The sequence below is a fragment of the Dermacentor variabilis genome, unplaced genomic scaffold (assembly GCF_050947875.1).
Source record: "Dermacentor variabilis isolate Ectoservices unplaced genomic scaffold, ASM5094787v1 scaffold_12, whole genome shotgun sequence".
In the NCBI taxonomy this organism is placed as follows: domain Eukaryota; kingdom Metazoa; phylum Arthropoda; class Arachnida; order Ixodida; family Ixodidae; genus Dermacentor; species Dermacentor variabilis.
Genome location: NW_027460280.1, coordinates 29,009,809 through 29,030,661, shown reverse-complemented (window position 1 = coordinate 29,030,661; position 20,853 = coordinate 29,009,809). Strand labels below are relative to the sequence as shown.

At 41.1% G+C, this 20,853-nt stretch overlaps 1 protein-coding gene across 3 annotated transcripts in view; it reads left to right on the top strand.

The window, feature by feature from the left end:
• Positions 1–416: 416 nt before the first annotated feature.
• The window catches only part of LOC142566113 (protein CNPPD1), a 32,226-nt gene continuing 11,789 nt past the window's right edge, over positions 417–20,853 (top strand). The window contains exons 1-8 of one of the 3 annotated variants that reach the window (XM_075676907.1): positions 417–615; positions 1,194–1,290; positions 1,881–1,965; positions 4,503–4,623; positions 12,196–12,324; positions 15,193–15,254; positions 15,655–15,772; positions 18,518–20,431. In XM_075676907.1, the coding sequence (XP_075533022.1) occupies positions 547–615; positions 1,194–1,290; positions 1,881–1,965; positions 4,503–4,623; positions 12,196–12,324; positions 15,193–15,254; positions 15,655–15,772; positions 18,518–18,529 (693 nt within the window). In that variant the 5' untranslated portion in view covers positions 417–546 and the 3' untranslated portion in view covers positions 18,530–20,431. Of the gene's footprint in view, positions 616–1,193; positions 1,291–1,880; positions 1,966–4,502; positions 4,624–12,195; positions 12,325–15,192; positions 15,255–15,654; positions 15,773–18,517; positions 20,432–20,853 lie in introns of those variants that run through there. The other 2 variants (XM_075676906.1, XM_075676905.1) reach the window with 2 other exon arrangements.

Sequence of the window (20,853 nt, the reverse complement as noted above, 5' to 3'; positions counted from 1 at the left end):
AATATTGTGACGGGGTACAAACGACAAAAGTCGTAAATAATGCTTTATTCGATGTATACAAAACAGCGTTGAAGCACCATGTTCGTGCCACATTAAATAAAACCCCGATAAACCTCCTCAGGATCATTATAACCCGTAATGCCTGCCTCAAACTGCTTGAACAATACCACTAACTTTCAATAAATATTTTATGGCTTGAACTAGCTTGAACCATATGCATTTAATAGCGTAAACAAGGACTCAAAAGAACCTTAAAAGAAATGTAGTAAGTATTTTATATTAAAGCAAATTAGCTTTTGTGATACTTAAGAAGTAAAATGTAACACTTTTTTAAAAGTATATTTATTCTTATAAAGTATCTGCAACCTGCAGCTAGCGCCGTCACCCACATTGTTCAGACATCATAACGTCACGCGAGCAAGGCTCGTGAGCGCGACCAGGCGGGACCGCGAGCGTGAAGATTGGCTGCGGCAGTGACATTCGGAAACGTTCGTGGTTCCCTGGAAAACATTAAATGCTTTCGACGCTGGTGATCATCTCGTGAAAATGAACTTATTCCGCGCTATTTCGTTTGACAACGACCAGGAGGATCTGCTTTTAGGCCCCGATTTACAAGTAAGGAACAACCCAGCGCCCTGTGGTGTCTGTCGCGTGCAGCGGTGTTCCAACATACTTTAATGATTATTTAAGCAGTGTACCTTAAAAAATAGTAAATAATTTTGACTTCAGGGATAGAAGTGTAACAAGGTGCCCGTTTCATGACCTTCTTCAACGGGAAAACATAATATTGCGTCGTTTACCAGGTAACCTGACGATGCACCTGCGGTCTTGTGTGGAACGGCCTTCAGATTTTAGTTTTCTTTATGTCGGGCTGGATCGTGTTCTGTGCTCCACTGGGATTTTGACGTAGTAGTGGTAAAATGACCTATTTAAAATGATTACGCTATGTTAATTACATTTGTGTGTCGTGCATAGCTTTCGCTGCGAATACCATATTAGAACGCCGTTGACGCACCCGCGATGCGTCATTCCCGCGCCAAACAAGCACTTCACGGTCCACGGAAGCGAAAGAGGTGTCTTCTACGGCGAGGCAGTTAGCGTAAAAGCGTGCAGCTGTGTCTGTTAACAAGGTGGGCGACAAGTCTGCTCTGCCAGTTCCGATATGTTCATTCGCGTATTCTTTCGCCTGCTAGATATTTGGCGACCATGTGGAACTCGGTGACCGGATCAGGAAGACACTCTACTATGGAAAACTGCCGACGACGGACCGACCTTCCTTGGCGCTGACAGGTGAAGAGACGCACACTTCGTGTTGCACGTTAGCTTACCTGTTTCTACGCTCGCCATGGCCCACCCGTGCCTAAAACCTCTACATACAGGAATCTTACTTGTACCCTGTGATGCACACCGCTTCGCAGCGATCACTTTCTTCATTGTTGCTTAAGTAACAAGGTTATTGCCATTTCTATGTTGCATGCATAACACGCCTGTGATGTCTTGCCGAAACTTCGCTCCCTGGAGCGCTGCACACTGCATTGTAGTGTTGCGCGTAGTTTCCAACTAAGCTTTAGAAACAACGGACGCAATGGACTTAGCGTGTGGAAAAGTGTATACAACGCTGTACGCAGAACCGAAACCTTGCTTGACTTCTTTCTTATGCTTGGCCCATATTGTCCGCAATTTCTAAAACTCACTGCTGTGACCTCTTCACGTCGTTAATTACGTGTATTTAACCCCCCCCCCCCCCTCATTTTTCGGTTGAGGCCAGAGCATTTCATCTTTTCCTAGTATGACTACTATGTGTCATTCGTTGATGAGCAAGGCAGTTCTAGTAACGAAGCAGCAGGTTTGTGAAGTAACATTACTTTTGCATGTTTCAGGAATCTCTGTTGAGATGTTTTCAAAGGTCCTGCCAAATGATGGTCTTAAAGTTCTCGACATGCACTATGCAGCATCGGTGTCAAGGTATGTTGCCATAGCTTCTCGACTATTCTAGTACTAATGAGGCCACAAATGATGTCATCACTTATACTTGAGCCCCCTTTATTAAACACCAGTGACATTGCAGCTACAAGTAGCTTATTATTTACATTATTAAATTGGTAACAGCATGGACTGGATGTGAAGGATGGGCAGACATGCGCATTTGTGTGTTCATATTTATACACCCAACTTGTGCAAGTCGATATGTTAGATTTTTTTTTTTTTTGTGCAAACACCCTATATGTGTAAATAAATTTCTAAGGATGGAAATGCTATGCTATCTTGCACCAAACGATCGAGCTGCACAAGCCTACGCCAGAATACTAATTTCGTAAGAAGTTGACAAATTTAGTGTGATGTGTGTGTGTGTTCAGTAGTAACCACACAGCCATAATCGTGTGTTGGCTAGTGTTTAGCCCTGGAAAGCAAGCCTAAGCAATACATTTCAGCGTTGGCTTCTTTGGAGTGTGGGTGTCTTCGGTGGCGCATTGTAACTTGGGTGCATGGAAATTAAAGTTGTTTTGCGCTATACAATGCATTACAAATGTTTTGTATAAGCCTTGTGCGTTTGGAGAACTATGCGGGCCAACTAAGGATGATTTGAACTGGTGCTCTTTTTATGGGACAGTAGGCAAGGAAAGCTGTGCTCTTAGCTGAATCAAAAGTCACGCTCTGTTCAATGTGTAGCTCATCAGTTTCGTTATACACTTTAATGTTCGTTTGTGCATGCTATCGGTAAATCTGCGTTGATGAATGGTCAAACACCACAATTTTAATGTTCCAAACCCATTTCACACATTCACCATGTCCAGTTACCGGGCTAATGCGTAGTACAGCACGCCAACGAACCACCTGCTTGCTTTCGTGAAACTTCTTGGCCACAAATAGCCAATGGCAGCCGTAATTGTCACTCAAACTTTTACCCTGGCTACACTATTTCCCACACCAGCGCATCACGCAATATCAGTCTTTTGCCAACGCAGAACACAAGCCAAGGATTCAAGGATATAAAGTTTCAGTTTTAGTCAACCTCAGCGGCCTAATGGTGGTTGTCTAAGTTCAGTGAAAACATGAAATCGCATTCACGGCAACGATGTTCACAATGCACTTGGTGCAAATCGAATCGGAAAATTTTAATACACCATCATTTGACATCCAAAATATTGGTCGCCATTTTACGTTGGCTTTATGGAACCTGTATCAGAGCTGTGAATAAGACCAAATAATTGAGCTTGTGCAAACTATTGGTCAGCGACGCAGACTAGAAAGCCCAGTGAACACTTTTATCCCTTTATTATTTTCAAAAATAAAGTTTTTTTTTACTTGGCAAGCAATGTGAAATACTTGCAAACATGGAATGACGAAGTAATCAACTTCACTGTTTTTCTGCGGTATGCTGCTATCCCACCTGAATGTCACCAAGAATTAAAAATAATAACAGAGGCCACTGCAAACAGCGTTCGCAGTATATGTTGATGCTAGGGATTGTTGATGGCTCTCACTGTGAGTATTTCTTCATATGCACAAATATGATTAGCTAACTTGGTTAACTTGCCTGATTGATCAGTTGCCAATGAAAAAGTTGTGGAGAACGTTGAGCAATGACCAATAACAGCATTTAAGCTCACAAAGCCCAACATATCATTTTTGATACGCTGAATTTGATGACTAAAATCTGTGACTTAAGTGCTGGAAACATAACGTAGAGCCCATACTAGCATTTTTTTATATGCAAGAGCATGTTTTCAGTTGTAGGTAGTTCACCAAAATATTAACTAAATGACTACCATTCTATTTAGTTTTTAATTAAGTATCATTTCACTGTTTTCTTCATACCACTGTACTCTCCATGACAAGAAATAATAGTGAACAAGTTATTTTAATTTTCTTGAAATGGTGTTCGGGCTTTGTAGGGTTAAAGCAATCTAGGATTCGTACGAACCTTTTTTCTAACAAAAAAGAGAGCTCGCAGAACTAAAAAAAAAAAAAAAGGATGCTGTGAACGTGACAACGCTTTGATGTGACAAAGATTGCATCAATCTTTACGAAGACCTCTTCAAATATGGGCACTGTGAACAAGCGGCTGCCTTTTGATGCACAAGCAGATTTTGGCAGGCATATTCGGTCCTTATCTAACGCGAAGTAGTGCAATCTCGTAACGGTTCACTTTCTGAACCATTACGCCTTAGTTATCTCGGTACCGTGTTGATGATGGACACATGCTGTCTGATTTTTACATTTTGTAGTGAAATTGTGCACATGCTGTCTACTGCTGGAAGTAGGCAAGGTAATCGTGGCTGCTGCAGTAAGTTTCTAGAGAACAATAGCATGACACAAATTTGAAATGCTGTGCAAGCAGACTGTGTCATATGCTATCAGTTAATGGTTGCTCCATAGTGCACTCTTCAACTGCAGTGTCACAGTGGTGGAAATTGTGGGGAACCATCTTCTCCCTATGTGTGGGGAGAGGAAATCTGCAATTGAAGAGTATCTACAGTGCGTTGTGTTCATTGCTCTAGGAGGGCCTGTATCACTCCATGCTCCATGATGCTGGCTATGGTTTACCTGGACCAACTGCGACACAAGAACCCACAGTACATGACTTCTGTTTCATCTTGTGACTTGTTCCTGGTATCTATGGTGAGTCAAGATTTTAGAAGGTCGCTGTCTGCTCATGTGCTGTGCTACGTGTGGAATTGTCATTTACTTTGAAAATCTCTATAACACAGAATTCACAATTACTCCTTCATGAAAATAGTTAGATTTGTGTTACAGTAGACTGTGGAAATAATAAAATTTTCTGAATTATTAAAAATACTTTGTCATCTAGTATATAGCACAGCTACGATGAGGGTTCTACTTGCACCTAACATTGGTGTATTCTGGTGGCAGCCTCATTGTGTGCACAATAAAGCTGCTATGCATGTGAAGGCTGGGATATTGTGGCAATTTGACAGAGCACAACAATTGCAGTACAAGTTATGCTTACAAATTGTGATGCCATTCTTTTTTCTTTTTAAGAAATTGCTTGGCTGGTATAACTTTAAACACCTTTGCAGTGTGTAGCGACACCTGCCTTCATTGCACATATGATACGCTCTTTATCTGCCGCAGTTGCGACCACAAAATAGCAGAGAGCAGAAGAAATGCAACAAAAAGTTTATCGGGTTTATCCCATACTTTTGGGGGCTGCTTTGAATTAAATTACAGGCACCTGTGCCACTATTTAGCAATGACTCGAGCTGTGTTCATAAAATGTGCAGTATTAAAATTTGCCACGACATGCATCGCTGTTTTAGTAAATATGATTCTTCACAGTGGAGAAAGTACGAAAAAAATATTAACTGCAATAGTGGTGCATTTGATTATATAATTTCAGTCGTTATTTAATGAAACTGGTGCTATGCACAAAGTTTATTGCACAATTACAACGTGCCCCATTAGGGAAATACTTAGTTATGCAGTATAAAACTTCTGATTATTAATATATGGTCAATTATTGTTTAACTTATGATGACTGTCACTGCTACAAAGCTTGGTTGGCAAAAATGATAACTTTATCTCAACTCGTATTTTTAATATTCAGAAACCATCATGAAAGAAACACACAATGTACAAAGTGGTATGAACTTGCCATATTTTCAGGCGCACCTGCATTCATGACTCAACCGCACATAGTTTATTTGTACCTATCTTCATGCATTTTGTCATTTTGCCATGTTGAATTCAAGCGTCAGCATGATCGCTTGAACTGTATGTTTGTATGAATGTACTTGTATGTTCCCACCCTGCTAAGATCTTGTAAAACATCACAGTATCTATAAATAAATAAATAATTAAATAAATAAAGTGTTCTGAAACTAATGCTGATTAATCATGTACTCTGCTAACAACTGACAATCGCTTATAGTTTTGGTACACCGCTCTTCTTGTTTTTGACATGCTATATAGCACTGCACAGTTCCGTATTTTATCAGTAGAGGCCTACTGGCGCTCTACAGTCATTCCAGTTGGAAAGTGTGGGGATTCTAGAAGGCACCGTATCTGTGCAGTAGTCATCTTTCTGATCATTGTGGCTATTAAAGTTATGAGCTAGCATTAAATGGCTGCGTCTTAAGTTGCCGTTATTTGCTAGCCTTCAGTGACTCTGGCAGTAGGTGTATCTTGTATCTTAAGGTACAGGATATCTCAACTGATGTATTGAAAATACAAATACCAATAGCTGTACTGACAACTGTATCATGATACAGATACAAGATACCCAAATAGTATCTTAATCTTTGATACTGCCCAGCCCTGACAGATAGCATGGAGCACATAGCGCAATTTAGTCGGCTTCTCTGGATTACCTAAAGGTGAGGTGGAACATCGTACTTTTTCCACAAACTGCAATGTCCAGGTAGCTCATCAAAAATATTCACTAATTATTTTAATTAGTCACTTTAGCGCAAATGTTGCAATTGCAAAGTTTAAGCTGAGCAATAGTGAAGTCCTGCTTGCTTAGCAGAAATTCTAAAGCAAACACCACTTTTGAGATATCAATCTTTAACCCTTTATTGATGAGTGTTGCCTGCAGGCAACGTACCAGAAGAAAACATTTTTCTTGCCAAGTTTCAGTATTGAGTACGAAATTTCTGGCTAAATGTCTTCGGCCAAACTGAATGACAGGTAGCAAGCGTCATTTGTTGGTTTAGAGCAGGAGCGCTGGATGAGGAAGAAGTGTGGCACGCGACTCGCTGTGTGCTTCACGGGCATATTAATAGAGTTTATTGACGAAAATCAATTGTTGAGTCCTTGTAAAGTTAAATTTAGATCTGGTTATTCAATATGGCATGTGCATGGTAGACCTTGAAAGTCGCATTAACATTTCCAGACAGAAAAAACAATATGCGGCTTTAGTTCTTTAGATATATGTAAAGCCTATGACAACATTGAACATACAATTTTAACAAATCGATTACAGAGCCATTGCTTTCCAGGCTATATTGTAGTATGGGTGCATGAATTTTTAAAAGACAGGGAATTCTATTGTTTTTGAAGTGGCTATTCTTCTAGTAAACACAAGCAAACAAGAGGTGTGCCTCAGTGATCGGTACTTTCACCTGTATTATTTAATATTTTACTCAGCAAAATCCCCGTTCACCCAGGTGTCAGTACCTACGTTTATGCTGATGACATTGCTTTTTTTTGGTATGGCTAGTGACATATACTCTCTTTATGAAATTTTGCAGTCATATTTCAGGGCTGGCTGGCTGGCTGGATAGCTTACATTTAAACCTGAATGCTAATAAGTGTGCTTTCCTTGTTTTTCCCGTTAAAGACCCAGTATACGTATCGCTTAACTATCATATCGAAGATATCCCACAAGTAGAGTCACTCAAGTACCTTGGAGTTATTTACAATAGAAATCTTAACTACTGGCCGAATATTGAATATATTGCGACAAAAGGAGCTCGTACAATGGGCCTTTTGCACAAGTTGAGTAATCGAAGAACAGGTATGCGAAGAAAATCCCTCTTGATGGTATATAATATGCATGTTCGTCCGGTTTTAGAATTTGTATGTGTTTTATATTCAGGTGTTCCATCATACACGCTTCGGCCACTATTTGTTAGAACGAGAGGCGCTATGTCGGTGCTTAGGCCTTCCAAAATAGGTTGCAAATGCCGTATTATACCTGGAAGCAAGAATCCCAACCATTTTATGGCGATTTCCCCCTCTGACCGTTCAGACTTTCTTAAGACTATATGAACCACCATTAAACCATCCTGAAATAATTTTCCTCTCCGATCCAGAATTATTTTTTCCTGTTCATTGGCCTAGGTTTCATACACCACAGATTATATTTGTGGAAACTTTACTTGAACCACTAAATGTGCAAATTAACTATGTGCTTCCTAATAATACACATTCAAATTACCAGGAGATCAGGTTCGATGACATTTTCCCAAACCACGTGAAACTACTCCCTTACGGCATCTTAAACGTCATGTTGCTAGACCACCTATGCACCCTAGAAACAAGCATTATCATTGCAATAGATGCATCACAGTGCGAAGAAAAAGCTGGCATTGGAATATTTTGTCCTGCACTTGACTGGTCTTTTTTTTTTTTTTTTTTTTCAGATTGCCTGATTTTGTTCCTATTTTTCTGGCTGAGTTTTTTGCAGTAATTCTAGCTTTACGTAAATTAGACGAAATGATTACAACAGCTGCTATTCTTACCGACTCCCTTTCTGTATGCTCTTCCCTTACCGCTACTAATGATTCACCCATGCTAAAACTCTTCAACTTGCTAGTACCTGCCCATGTGCAACGTGTTCATTTGATTTGGGTACCTGGTCATAAAGGTTTGTTTTTTTAATGAAACTGCCGATTCAGTTGCAAAGACATTACTTTCCGGCCCTGTTCTTCCTATTGTACCAGCGACGGCACAGATCACGGCGGCTAGATTTCGGTTGCAGTCAATTAGAATAGCCTTATCAAACCCAGATCTTACTGCTTCTCCAGATTATAAGCACCTGGCATTTCCCTGGCATAGCGAATCCTGTAACACAGATGCTTGAGGTCTCTCACCAAATTACGTTGCCGCATTCCCTCCATGAACTTCTACTTACACAGGTCGGGTTTGGTTCCCTCCTTCCTCTGTTCATTTTGTAATGAGAAGGAGACGATACATCACTTTCTTCTATCTTGTCGCCGCTTTACTGCGGCAAGAAAAAGATTGTTAGAAATACCTTTTCGAATAATTGGCCTACACTTGACAGAACCTGCTATTCTTTCGGGGCATCCACTTTGGGATTCAGCTACCGGGATGCTTGCTTTGCTGTCCAAACATTTGACAGAATCGAAACGAATGCCCTGCTAAGTTCAATTTTTTTGTACTTTTCAATTAATTATTACTAATTCCATATGATTTTCCTAATTTTATTTTAACAGGTAATTCTACGCTATTCATGCCAATTCCATAGATATTGGGAAATTTATGCTCCATATTAATTTGAAATAATCCACCCATTTCTTGGCCAATCACCCATTGTGGGTAAGAACCACAACAACAAAGCAAGGTCAGAGGAGACAGGCCGATGCAAGATATCCGGCTGTGATATAAAAGCAAATGAAATGTACACCTATGGTTCACATGTGATGAGAGCTGTCTGTACAAATTGAAAACGAAGGCTTAGGTGGCTTGTGGTGAAGTCCACTTCCAGTTTCCTGTCTGGGGTTTTCCCTTATTGCTGAAAAAATTCCCACAAAATATTTTCGCTTTTTGATGATTATGCTTATTCTTGATGTATTTTGCACATTTAGATAGAAAAGAAACATTTTTTCTGAGTATTTATACGTCTCATCCTTAAAGGGTTAAAAAATACATTTGCGTTTCAGTTAAAGTGACATTGAAATTATTTTTGATGCGCCTAATACTGGGTCTAGACTTAGAAAGCATCTGTCTCGGAATTTTTTCACATTCATCCATTCATTTTATTTCAGCATTACAGTACATTACAGCATGTACAAAAATGCTGGGGGCACAGACTAAAAGCCAGAAGCTTGACGGGGTCTGTACCCTACAGTTGCACTTTCACAGGGTCAACAGCAAATGTTCGTATGCGACAAGCTTACAATGCCAAAACTATATGTTTGAAAAATAAAACTAAAAGTGTTGAAATTAACATTAAAGCGGAAATAGTTTACTTTTATGCGCGGCATCAAAATTTATGAAAACTTGGAGAAACTTTTCAGCACAAAATCAAAACTTAACAGCAGCAGCATTACAGAAAACAATGCTGGTTGTTTAAAAGAGTAGGCAATGTATATGTGATCATTTGTTGGCCATAGTTAGTACGGGACTGTGGTGTAAACTAAAAAGTGATTTTGCGTGTGTCATAAACGTGCATTCTTTCAGTCAAATTAGCAAGTTCTTTCAAGCACAGATTGTGTGTTTTAATGCCGTGTTTGTAGCGTATCATTAGTAAAGAATCGTACAAGTCGACAACAGGTATTACGTTTAGGTTTTTACAGATGGGCCCTGTGTGTGCGTCATACGGAGCATTGACAATCAAACGAACAGCCTTTTTCTGTAATCTAGAAAGCCTCTGAATGTTGGAAATTGTGGTGGTTCCCCAGACAAGGTAGCAATAGCACAGTTTTGAAAGAAAAAGTGAATTATACAACAGTTTTACTTTCTCAGGCAAAAGAAAACGTCTGCGCGATAATATACCAACCGAGCGAGAAAGGCTGGAACAAACAGAATCAGACTGTGAATCCCAGGACATGTTTTCATTAAAGAGTACGCCAAGACATTTCACAGCAGGAACCACGTCAATTTTTGATGTACCAAGAGAAAGCACTAAATCAAAGTTGACTTTGTTTTTAGCTCTAAATAAAATCGCTTTTGTTTTTGACGCATGTATGGTTAGCGAATTGTTCACACTCCAGGTGTTCAGTTTCGCGAGTACGTTATTTGCTCTGGATTGAATTTCCAATAAATCTGATCCTAAAGAATATAAGCTAGTATCGTCAGCATAAACTATAAATTGGGTATTTTCATCTATTCTTACTACGTCATTAATATATGCATTAAAAAGTGGAGGCCCTAGGATGCTTCCCTGCGGTACTCTGCTGTTTAGGGATTGAAAGCTTGATTTATAGTTGTACCTGCTGCTGGCGATCACTCAAGTAGCTTTGCATAAGTGTGTAAAATGCCCCACGGAATCCGTAATGCTCTAGCTTTTTTAAATGTGTGGTATGATTAATCCAATCAAAGGGTTTCGAATATTATGTTATATTCTTATTGTTATTATATATGCTGTATTATGTTATATATTATATAATATATCATTATATTATTATTATTTTAAGAATATGTCAATAAGCTGTGTTATCTGACTTCCGTTCAGAAGAGGTTTTAGAATTTGAAGGGATGCTAAAGAGAAACGCTAGATCAGTTTAAACTGATCAAGTATTTTTTTTTAAACTATATTCTCATTATTTTTGTGAGATTACTAGAAGAGAAAATGAAGGTCAGAGTTTCCATTTTTTTAGATTTCGTGCCAAAACCCCAGCTCTGGTATGTCAGTATGACGTCACGAATTTCAAAATAAGTTTTCGTATATGGGCCGGCGTTGGCTCAGTAAACATTATTGAAACTTGCTTAATTCAATTTTAGGCTCCATTATAGGACGTTAGTAGTCCATTTTTACCGATGGACAATTAACTGGGTTGGCCTAGGGGATGCAGTTAAAATCCACATCACGGCAAGCTGATGCAGGAATTTCAAGGCAGCGTTGCCGCCAGTCTGTACTTTTTGTACCTTTTCTGAATTGCCAAGCCTCTTTTCGTGGTAATAGTGGTATTGTTGATAATGTAGAAGGGTAATTTACTAATAAAGGTGAAATCATTTTTCTCTCTAGTTTCCTTTCAGTGGGAAAGCTAGTTTGTTTCCTCTCGTAAGGTCTAGTTAATTAGGGCATTTGAGATGGTTGACGTGTCAATACAGAAAACAGGCATCACACACACATGCACGGACACACACATGCACGTTACCTTCACTGCACACTTTGAACGTCACTGCATGTAGGCTAGTGCCCTTCATCACGTGGCAGCGAGTGTTCTTGGTCATCAAGTGACATCTGTTCACATGTGCGTGTGACACCGTGTGAATTAATTTAATTAGTAAGTGAATGTTTACTGCAATTTATAAGACCGCTATAACTAAAAACCTTAATTTGTGTAGTTTTCTAATATTTTGCTTACACTATCGATACTTGGCCTCTTGGGCAAAACTGCAGCATTCTTTCTTTCTTGCTCGGAATGCTGCCCAGCGTAATTGATGCCAAACATTCGTCAAAATGCAATGTTTTCCATCTATGTCACAATTTTGACAGAATATTTAGTTTTTTGTTATTAAAGCAGTTTTATCAGCTATTATACCCACCTACAAAGCACACTATGTAAGCTTATTTATTATGAAAAAATGCTTTGTTGCATTTTGTCTTTTCTTAAGTAAAAATTTAGTAGACTAACTGTCATGAAAAACTAGTAGCTTTTCTTGTGTTTTGTTGGGCTAGGTCCTCCTTAAACACACAAAAAGAAATGTTGTGCAATTACTCCTATAGTGTGGCTCTGTTTATTAAATAGATAATGAAGTATCTAACAGCTACCTGCCATGTAGGACTTCTAACCTGAGGGAGATTTATTTTTGAAACTGTAGCTCGTGGCTTCAAAATTCCTGTATGACGATGGTGAAGAGGATGAGGTCTTCAACAATGAATGGGCTGCATCAGCAAACATGGAGCTGAAGGACCTGAACCTTTTGGAGAGGGAGTTTCTGGATGCTCTGGTACGTTCCAGTGACTTCTTTGCAGGTCTACCAGTGCCGTTGCTAATTCTTGGAATTGTGTGATGTTTCGTTCACGTGCTCTTCTAGAACACCTTTAAATCTTGTATAGGTTTAATGCACATTTTACGCTGATATTGATAGAAGACATGAAGCGACAGTTGAGGTTGGAAACACAGGGAACAGTAGAGCAAATGAGCAAAAGTAGAAGAAAGAAGAGTTGAATATTGATACGCACACTTGCCATAAATGCACTACATAAAATTACGGCTAGCATCCAACCAAAGCATACTGGTGCCAGGATCGCATTGCAAAGCGCATTGCCACAATCATTGTTTGCCATGATGGGAACCATGTAGGAATGCTTTTTACTTTCTTTACTGCATTTTCATCAAACATGACACCATGTTGACCGGCTGCCCGCGGAACTCCATTGTAGTAATGGCAGTTGCAGCAAGCAGTGCTTTCATTTCAATTGAGCATGAGGTGTGCAGTGTGACAAACATTACAGAGGTTGTCGGCAGATCAGTTTTAAGGCTGTGACCCATGTGAGTGTCAATCTTGCTGACTACGTCATGATCAGTGGTTACTTGTGGGATAGCCCACTGGCAAGGAAATATTTTTGCATGAATACAGAAATGTCTACTGCTGGTGTACTGCACAGTTAGTCACCAGGATCTGAATATTCAACAGCGGTTTCGTGCAAGTTCCCCTGCCGGATGGTATGCACTTATCATTAGCACGAAATGAACAAAATTACTGTTTCTGCACAGATTTAATGGAAATGCTAACAAGAGTACAGTGAAACCTCGTTAAACCGTGGCTGGAACTCGGAAAAAGTGTGTACTAATCGGTAGTACTGCTTAAGCGAAATAGCATGAGATTGCCCACTTACCTGTAAAAAATAGAGCTCGGAAACAGTGCGATAAAAAGACAAAAACATGCAGTATTTATTCACTCCGCACGCTAAAAGTGGGTTATTTTTATTCGATGCCGCAGTCCAGCTGCGAGCCAGCTTTTTAGCCAGCCCCCTCTTTTCGGCAAACACTCGCATGGCAGATTCCTAGTTGGCGTTGCATATTCTCCGTGCACGGTAGTGCTGCAGAAGTCGTGGGGCGCCTTTTTCATTACAGAATGCTGTTCTCGTCGCAACGATTGCATCCATGAGACTGACGTAACGTGCAGCTTCTGCCATTGTTGGGCCTAAATCGCCTGTGCTGTCGCTTTCCGTGTCGTCCTCATCACTGTCATTAATTAAGCAACCCTTTGGCGGTCGCAGAAGCGCTGCCGAGCAACTACTTCACATTCCAAACGTCACACACTGTAGTCAAAGTAGAACCTTGTCACGTGCCAGCGCTGTTTTCTTCGTGCCACGTTTGATAGCACTGGGTGTTTTTTATCCAAGCTTCGGCATGATGCAAGTCCTAGCTTACACGAAGCCACAACGCTCTGGCACGGCACTGAAATGATGTTGATGTGGCTTCATGCGCAAACGCACAGGTTGCTTGGAGGCCCTTGTTCTGGTCTCTGAGACTTGTTGTTCTGCCGGGCCGCCCAATGTAGACAATGCACCGCCGTGATAGCGCGACGAAAAGTGGCAACATTACATGTTAACCAATACGTACGCTATTAGCTGGTACGGTTTATGCGGATACAAAACGCATTATGTTCAATGGCCGTTGAGTCGGTGATTTGACTTTATACAACTTTTAAAACGAAACTACTGTTTAAGTAGGTACGGTTTAAGGAGGTTCTACTGTAACTGATTTTTTTTATTGAATGAAGGCATGTTGCTAGTAATTTGTTTATAGTTTTCTTGATCAGTTTATTAACTTAACATTCAGATAAAAATAGGTGAGCAGCACGTCTTAGGAATGAAATATTCTGCATGGTGTATTATGATAGAACCATCCTTTTAGGTAAAAATTGCAACAGCTTTAGTAACATTTGATTAATGATTCTGCAAATTAGTTTCCTTGTGTTGTGCGTTCATAAGCCAATCAGCTGTGAACTCCACATTTTGGTCTATTGAGCTGCACCCTGCCGCCACTGCAGTAGTGATGTAGACTGCTACAGGTACAGCAATTCAGATTCACTGTTGTCCACACTTTATAAGGAAATAATAGTGAAACATTTAGTTATCACTTGGTTCTCATGTTTATATAGAATCTCTGTATGCACAAAAAGTTCATACAGTTTTTTAGCTGTGTCGCACAGGCACTCTTCTGGCTGTAATGTAAGTGGCCTTTTAAATTCTCTCAGTAACTTGAAAAAGTTTTATCTCTGCTACATGAAAAATTGTGTGGCTGTTAAAACATTTCAGTAACCTGAAATCTCATCAAGTGCTTTATTTACCACTGTTGCAAGCAGTAGCTATGTGTCTGCAAACTAAGTATCCAAAAAGTTCATTTGAATTCTGTGAGGATATTAATGTTGCACGGAAGTAATTTATTATTTTTAGCTGAGTTGTTGTCAAGTTTGTGTATTTTTATGGAATTTTGATTTTGTTTGAATGTTCTAGCAGCATTGAGGCTGCTGTCTGCAGTGTTTCTGTAGTGGATCGCGAGCAACACTGGTAGTTTAAAGCACACTAGCGTAAACACTGCTTTCAAGGGTGCCTATGCCTGTCACTCGAAGGCCTTCGAGTTTTTGATTGAGTACTGGACAACTCTGTCGACTCGGTAGGCTATTAACTTGGGTCATTGAAACTGTCCATGTACAGTGCTTGTTTTGTGGTTGAGTCATACAGTCGGTTCAAAGGCCTGTGGAATGCCTGTATGACAACTGTATTAACACTGTCCCCCTCCCCCAAACTTGTTTTTTGGCATGTTTTGTCAAGGGATTATTTATATTTATCTGTTTGACTTCCAGGACTGGAATTTGTACGTGAAACCCAAGGCATTTGCACGTGTTCTGGACAACATGGAAACAAGGTAAGGAAAAGGAGTTCAACATCTTAATTTGAGGAGTCTGGAGGTATTTGGCAGCACACACTACTGCAAAAATGTAAATTCTGGCTCGGCATTGCCAGCAGCGGTACACTGGTCTTTCTTTTTTGCAATGGAATATACCATTAACTTAAATTGAAATGCAAACTAGAAATAACTGACCAGAGCACCTTTGACATAATTACATGAAAGTGTGATGTGTAATCATTCTGTAGCTGGTATCTAAGCATGGAGTGGTCCCCAGTGTACATTTTGTAGTCTTAAGCCACCTGGAAACGGAACAATGCATTGGAGTAGTTTTGGTATTGTTCACGTTTGAATTCATGCTGATCGCACATCCTCAGAAAAACCTGGTTGTCTGTGTTGAGAAAGAAATTTTTTTCAGGATTGCATACTTGGAGTCCACAAAGCGAGGTTGGACCACTTACACGGATGTGTGTGTGCTGAGCAAGAGTGCTGTGCTCAAGCGTTGTTGGCTACTAATCTATGACGGTGTGATCAAGGTGGGTTCATCACTCATTAAAAAAAATCGCAAGAATTCCATGGACATTTGAAACATTTCGTCATCATCTGGCTGTGTAGTTTAGCATGTCTGCATTTGCATACATACCCCCTTTCATACTTGGCATGCAGTGCAGTGGAAGTACTAGCGGAATTATAAAAATCTATCATTGTGCATACCGTGAAGTGGTGTAGGGAACGTTTTCCCCATCTGGTAGTTAAATGTAAGCCAAAATGCCTCCAGAGTGCTTTCAGCTCCAATTTTAGGAGAAGGGTAAAGGCTGATACACACCGGCAATTGAGCACCGAGCAACTGACCCAAAACAGTAGTTTTTTGATGAAAGCGACCATCTGCGGCCCTATACAGTGAAACCTCGATTTAACGAAATTCGTGATGTAATGAACTATTTTTATTTACCGATCTCGGTTCCATTGATAACAGCGTGTGTGTGTGTTTTTTAACAATTTAATAGGTAATTTTGCGACAGGGTTTTGATTTAAGGAAGTTTTCGGCCATTTCAGGCATTTACTTGGAGCCTGTATGGCTGGTAAATCTAGCAGAAAACTATAAAAGTGTCATCCGAGAAACAAGTTATTTGCAAGCGTCCTTCCACATGAAAAGTTATAGCGGCAAAAATACCGTCGAAGCTTGTGCGCACCGTTGCGCATGCAGGAAACAGTGCTGCGCCATTTACTAGTGCAGCAAGGGACACTAAAGGTTACTATGAAGTCAAGTTAAAGTGATAAAGCAATGCTCTAGAACGTCTAAAGCTTCAATATAATCGTGAACAGAGCTTTATTAACCGAGAAATTGAGGTAAATGCATGACACGATTTGAGACCCCCCAGCGACATTCCGGTACTAGCCCGATGACGAAGGCACTTCTTACCCTAATTTATGTCACTAGTACTCGACTACTTGTATTAAAAATATCATTTCATTAGGTTAAAAGACGGAAGAAAATGCTACTTGTCTAGTTCTGTTCGATTCTAAGAAAAAATAACATATTGACGTTACCCTTCAGTAGTATGGGTGGTCAAAAGATTTCGTTTTCGCTTGACTCTGCGCGCTTGACTCTGCGCGCTCGACTCTGCGCGCTCGACTCTGCGCAGTGCGCTCTTTGGAGTTTCAGTTGTTTCGTTATTGCATCGTGCTGCACTGGTTCCGCTGGCTCGCGAAACTTGCATTTGGAACAAGCAGCGAGAATGCCACGTCCATGTGATGTTGTGGGATGCGCGAACAGTCCGCAGAACTTGGTCAAGGGCAGTTGCAGTGGCGAATCCAATGTTACTTATCACTGTGTGCCAACGAGTGAACCTCTCCGTTCGAAGTGAGTGCCGTACCTCTGCCACAGCGCGTTGGCAAAGAGCCGAAAAATTGCATAGTATGCTCGCTGCACTTTCGTCCAGAGGATTACGAGTTCAATGCCGACTTACTGAAGTGATGTGGAGTGCCTTTCAAAGCAATGCTTTCCCATAGCGCTGTTCCGTCGGTCTTGCCTGCATTTTCCGAAGCGCAAGAACAACTGCAGGTTGAAGATGCGGCGGTGAGTGGGGCATTTGGTTTTCACGAAGGAAAAGCTACAAGTGTGCGAATATGTACAGCCATGACATACAGTTGCCATCGTAGTAGCACGCAACGACACCAGCAGCGCGAGCCCTTAGCAGCAGGTCACGTTCGTCAGTGCTTAAATCGCTGAAGTCGAGCCCAGCATTGCGAGTCAATTTGTCGTTGTCAGGGTCGTCCATTGCAATGAGCGTCAAAGTTTGTGTCATAAAATAAAGAACCAGCTTATCGTCGCGTGCTTTCCTTCCGCTAGCCACCATAGTTCCGCTTTCGCACTGCTGTCGGCTCTGTTTCTGGCCGCGCGTTGGCGTTTTGCATAGAAAAGCCATAGCGCCGTCTGCAGGTGCCGTTTTACTCACTGACGGCGCAGCATCACTATGAGACCATGACGTCACCACTCCTCAATCAGAGGGCGGGCAATTTGAACTTCACTAGAGGTACGCGGACGCTTCAGAACGCATTCTCTTAAATTAAGTCTCTTCTTCGCATGAAACAAGCGTTTCGAGGTTTCTGGGATGATATTTCAACAGTGCACATTGACTTAATATTAACCTTTAGTGTCCCTTTAATTAACAACTTGTGGAGGCAGCAGGGCGCACGGCAGCGGGGTGTGCGGCAGCAAGGCGCACGGCAGCTCGGCGTGCTCAGAGACACGAGAGCTGCCGATTCCTTCAGCACAAGCGGGGTGGGGAAGGAAGACGTGCACTAGAGGGCGTAGGGGTGTAGGGGATGCATGCCTATACGCTCTCTCTCCCTAGCGCGCACGTCTCCTTTCCTCTACCCTGGTGGTAGCTGCACATGACTGTCCATATGCGGGCAACATTCCGTATCTTGGAGCTAATCTTTTACAAGTGCAAAGGCAGAGCCAAGACGGTGCCTTCATGCGCAGTTTGTTCCTGCACGTCTAGTGTTGGCAGTCGCGTAATATCAGCTTTCCAAGGCAGAGGTGTAAAGCATTCACTCAAATTGTGACTGCAGGTGTTCTTGGTCATTGAGTGATCTTTTCCTGAACGCACTCTGCGTGTGTGACACCGATAAAACTATGAGCCTTACTTCGTGTAGTTGTCTCTTTGCTATTGCCATTAATGCTACACCTTTCTGGTGAAACAGTATCATTTCTGTTTGTTTTTCTTCTCTGAGCGAATATTCGTATGTTTTTGCACTCTTGTTTTTAATTTTAGGGCACCATCTGATGATGGCTGCAGGCCCTAAGCGCAGTCAGCCATGGCGTCCAAGATTTACGATGCTGTGCGATGGAAAACCCCTGAATGCGTCTGTAAAAATGCTGTACGATAGGCTTGTGTCATTGGAAGACAGAAGTAGACGAAATAACCTCATGGTTTTCGGAATTCCGGAGGACGAAAAAGAAACAACAGAAGAACTATCTACAAAAGTGCTTACAGATTTATTTGACAAACAGCTGAACGTAACTCTGCACACAGTTGAACGAATACATAGGATCGGGAAACGGCAGAGCAAACAGCCACGACCTGTTGTTCTAAAGCTTTACAATTCCAGAGAAAAGTCAAAAGTATACAAAAACTGCAAAAAACTAAAGGGAACTGGCATATCCATTGCTTCTAACTACAGCAAGGAAACAGTTACCAAACGCAAGCTTCTTTGGAATTCTGCGCAGGATGAACGAAAACAAAAACAGCGCGTGCGTATTGACTATGATAAAATGCTATTCGATGTGATATCTTTGGTGTGAAATGAATATTGGAACGTCACGAGTCCTTCTCGGTACAATTTACCGACCCCCAAACTCACCTCTTTCATTCTTAGAGTCGATACAGAGTTACTTAGAAGCAAACAAGAAGCGCCACTGCCGACTATTCCTAACCGGTGACTTCAATTTACCTGCAATTAACTGGAACACATTCGCAACAGAATTGTGGGAACAGGCACACTGCGATTTGCTGCTTGACATTGCATTCACTCATGACCTTTCACAAATTGTTCGTCAAAGTACACGAAATTCAGGGGAAAGTCCATCTATCCTGGTATTCCTTGACGGGCGCTTTGACCAGTTTGAAGTGTCGGTTGAGGAGGGTATCTCAGACCATGAAGTTGTCTTCATTCAGATAGCACATAACGAGACAAAGTCAAAATGTAAAGAGGCAGTTACATACGTTCCAAATTTTTTGGAAGCTGATGACACAAGTATCATTGCTTACTTGTCATTTGCACTGAACAAATTTGATTCTCAAAGTGATATCAAAACCATGTGGCAATCGTTCAAGCATATTATTTTCCATTGTATTAGCAAATTTGTGCCGGTTCGTAAAAGAAAGAAAACTAAACGGAACCCGTTGATGAACAGGAAAATCATCCAACTAAAACGTCGAATAAGCCGCCAGAGACGGAAAGTAACAAAAGATCACGCAAAAATAACTGAGTTGTCTGCACAATTGCGTTCTATGATCACTGAAGCCAAAAGTAAATATTACAAAGAAACATTGACAGACTTCATGAGGTCGTCTTCCGATAAATTTTGGCGTCACATGTCGAAAAAGGACGAGTCACATAGCATTGTAGTTGATAACACTGTAGTTACTGATCCTGCAGTGATTGCTTCTTCTTACGAGTTCTTCCAGTCTGTGTTTTCTGCTCCATCACAATCCAGTACTGAATCTATAGTCTCCCCATCGCTTCGCTCGGAAGAGATGCCAGACGTTGAAGTCTTGTATGAGGGAATTGTAGTTCTTCTACTAAACATTGACGTCAAAAAATCGGTAGGCCTCGATGACATACCCGACGCATTTCTGCGCAGGTATGCGGAATGGGTTGCATATTACATAAAAATTATGTTTGACGTGTCACTTGCGGAAGGCCGAGTCCTTGATGACTGGCTTACGGCAAAGGTTATACCTGTGCACAAATCTGGAGATAGACAGATCATTGAAAATTATCGTCCAATATCGCTGACCTGCGTTTGCTGCAAGCACCTAGAACATGTTGTAGCCAAGTCAATTTACACGTACATCGAAAATGCGAACTCATTTTTTCCCAACCAACACGGATTCCGACAGCGCCTTTCCCCCCCAACAACACAGCTTCTTGGAACAATCCATGACTTTGCCCGCCCATTAAACAATAAGAAACAGATAGATTCTTCATAGCTATCTGCCGTACACCAAAACGTCAAAAGCCTATCAATACTATTCACTAATGCACGAAGTGTACTCAACAAACGCATAGCTTTGTCATCAGCCATTGATTCCTGTTCTGCTGACATTATTATCATTACGGAAACGTGGCTGTCAGCAAAAATAAGCAGCAGTGAAATACTGGATTGCGAAAACACTTATAGTTTATACCGATATGACCGCGACATTCGATCAGGAGGGGGAGTTCTTATCGGTGTCAAAGATGCTCTTGTTTCTCACATCATTCCGATTACATCGTCATTAGAACTTGTGTGTGTACGGGTTGTCATTTCCAATCGCGAGCTTATTTTCTGTGCCTGTTATAGACCACCCGCTGCCCCTATTTCGTTTTGCCATGAACTTCATGA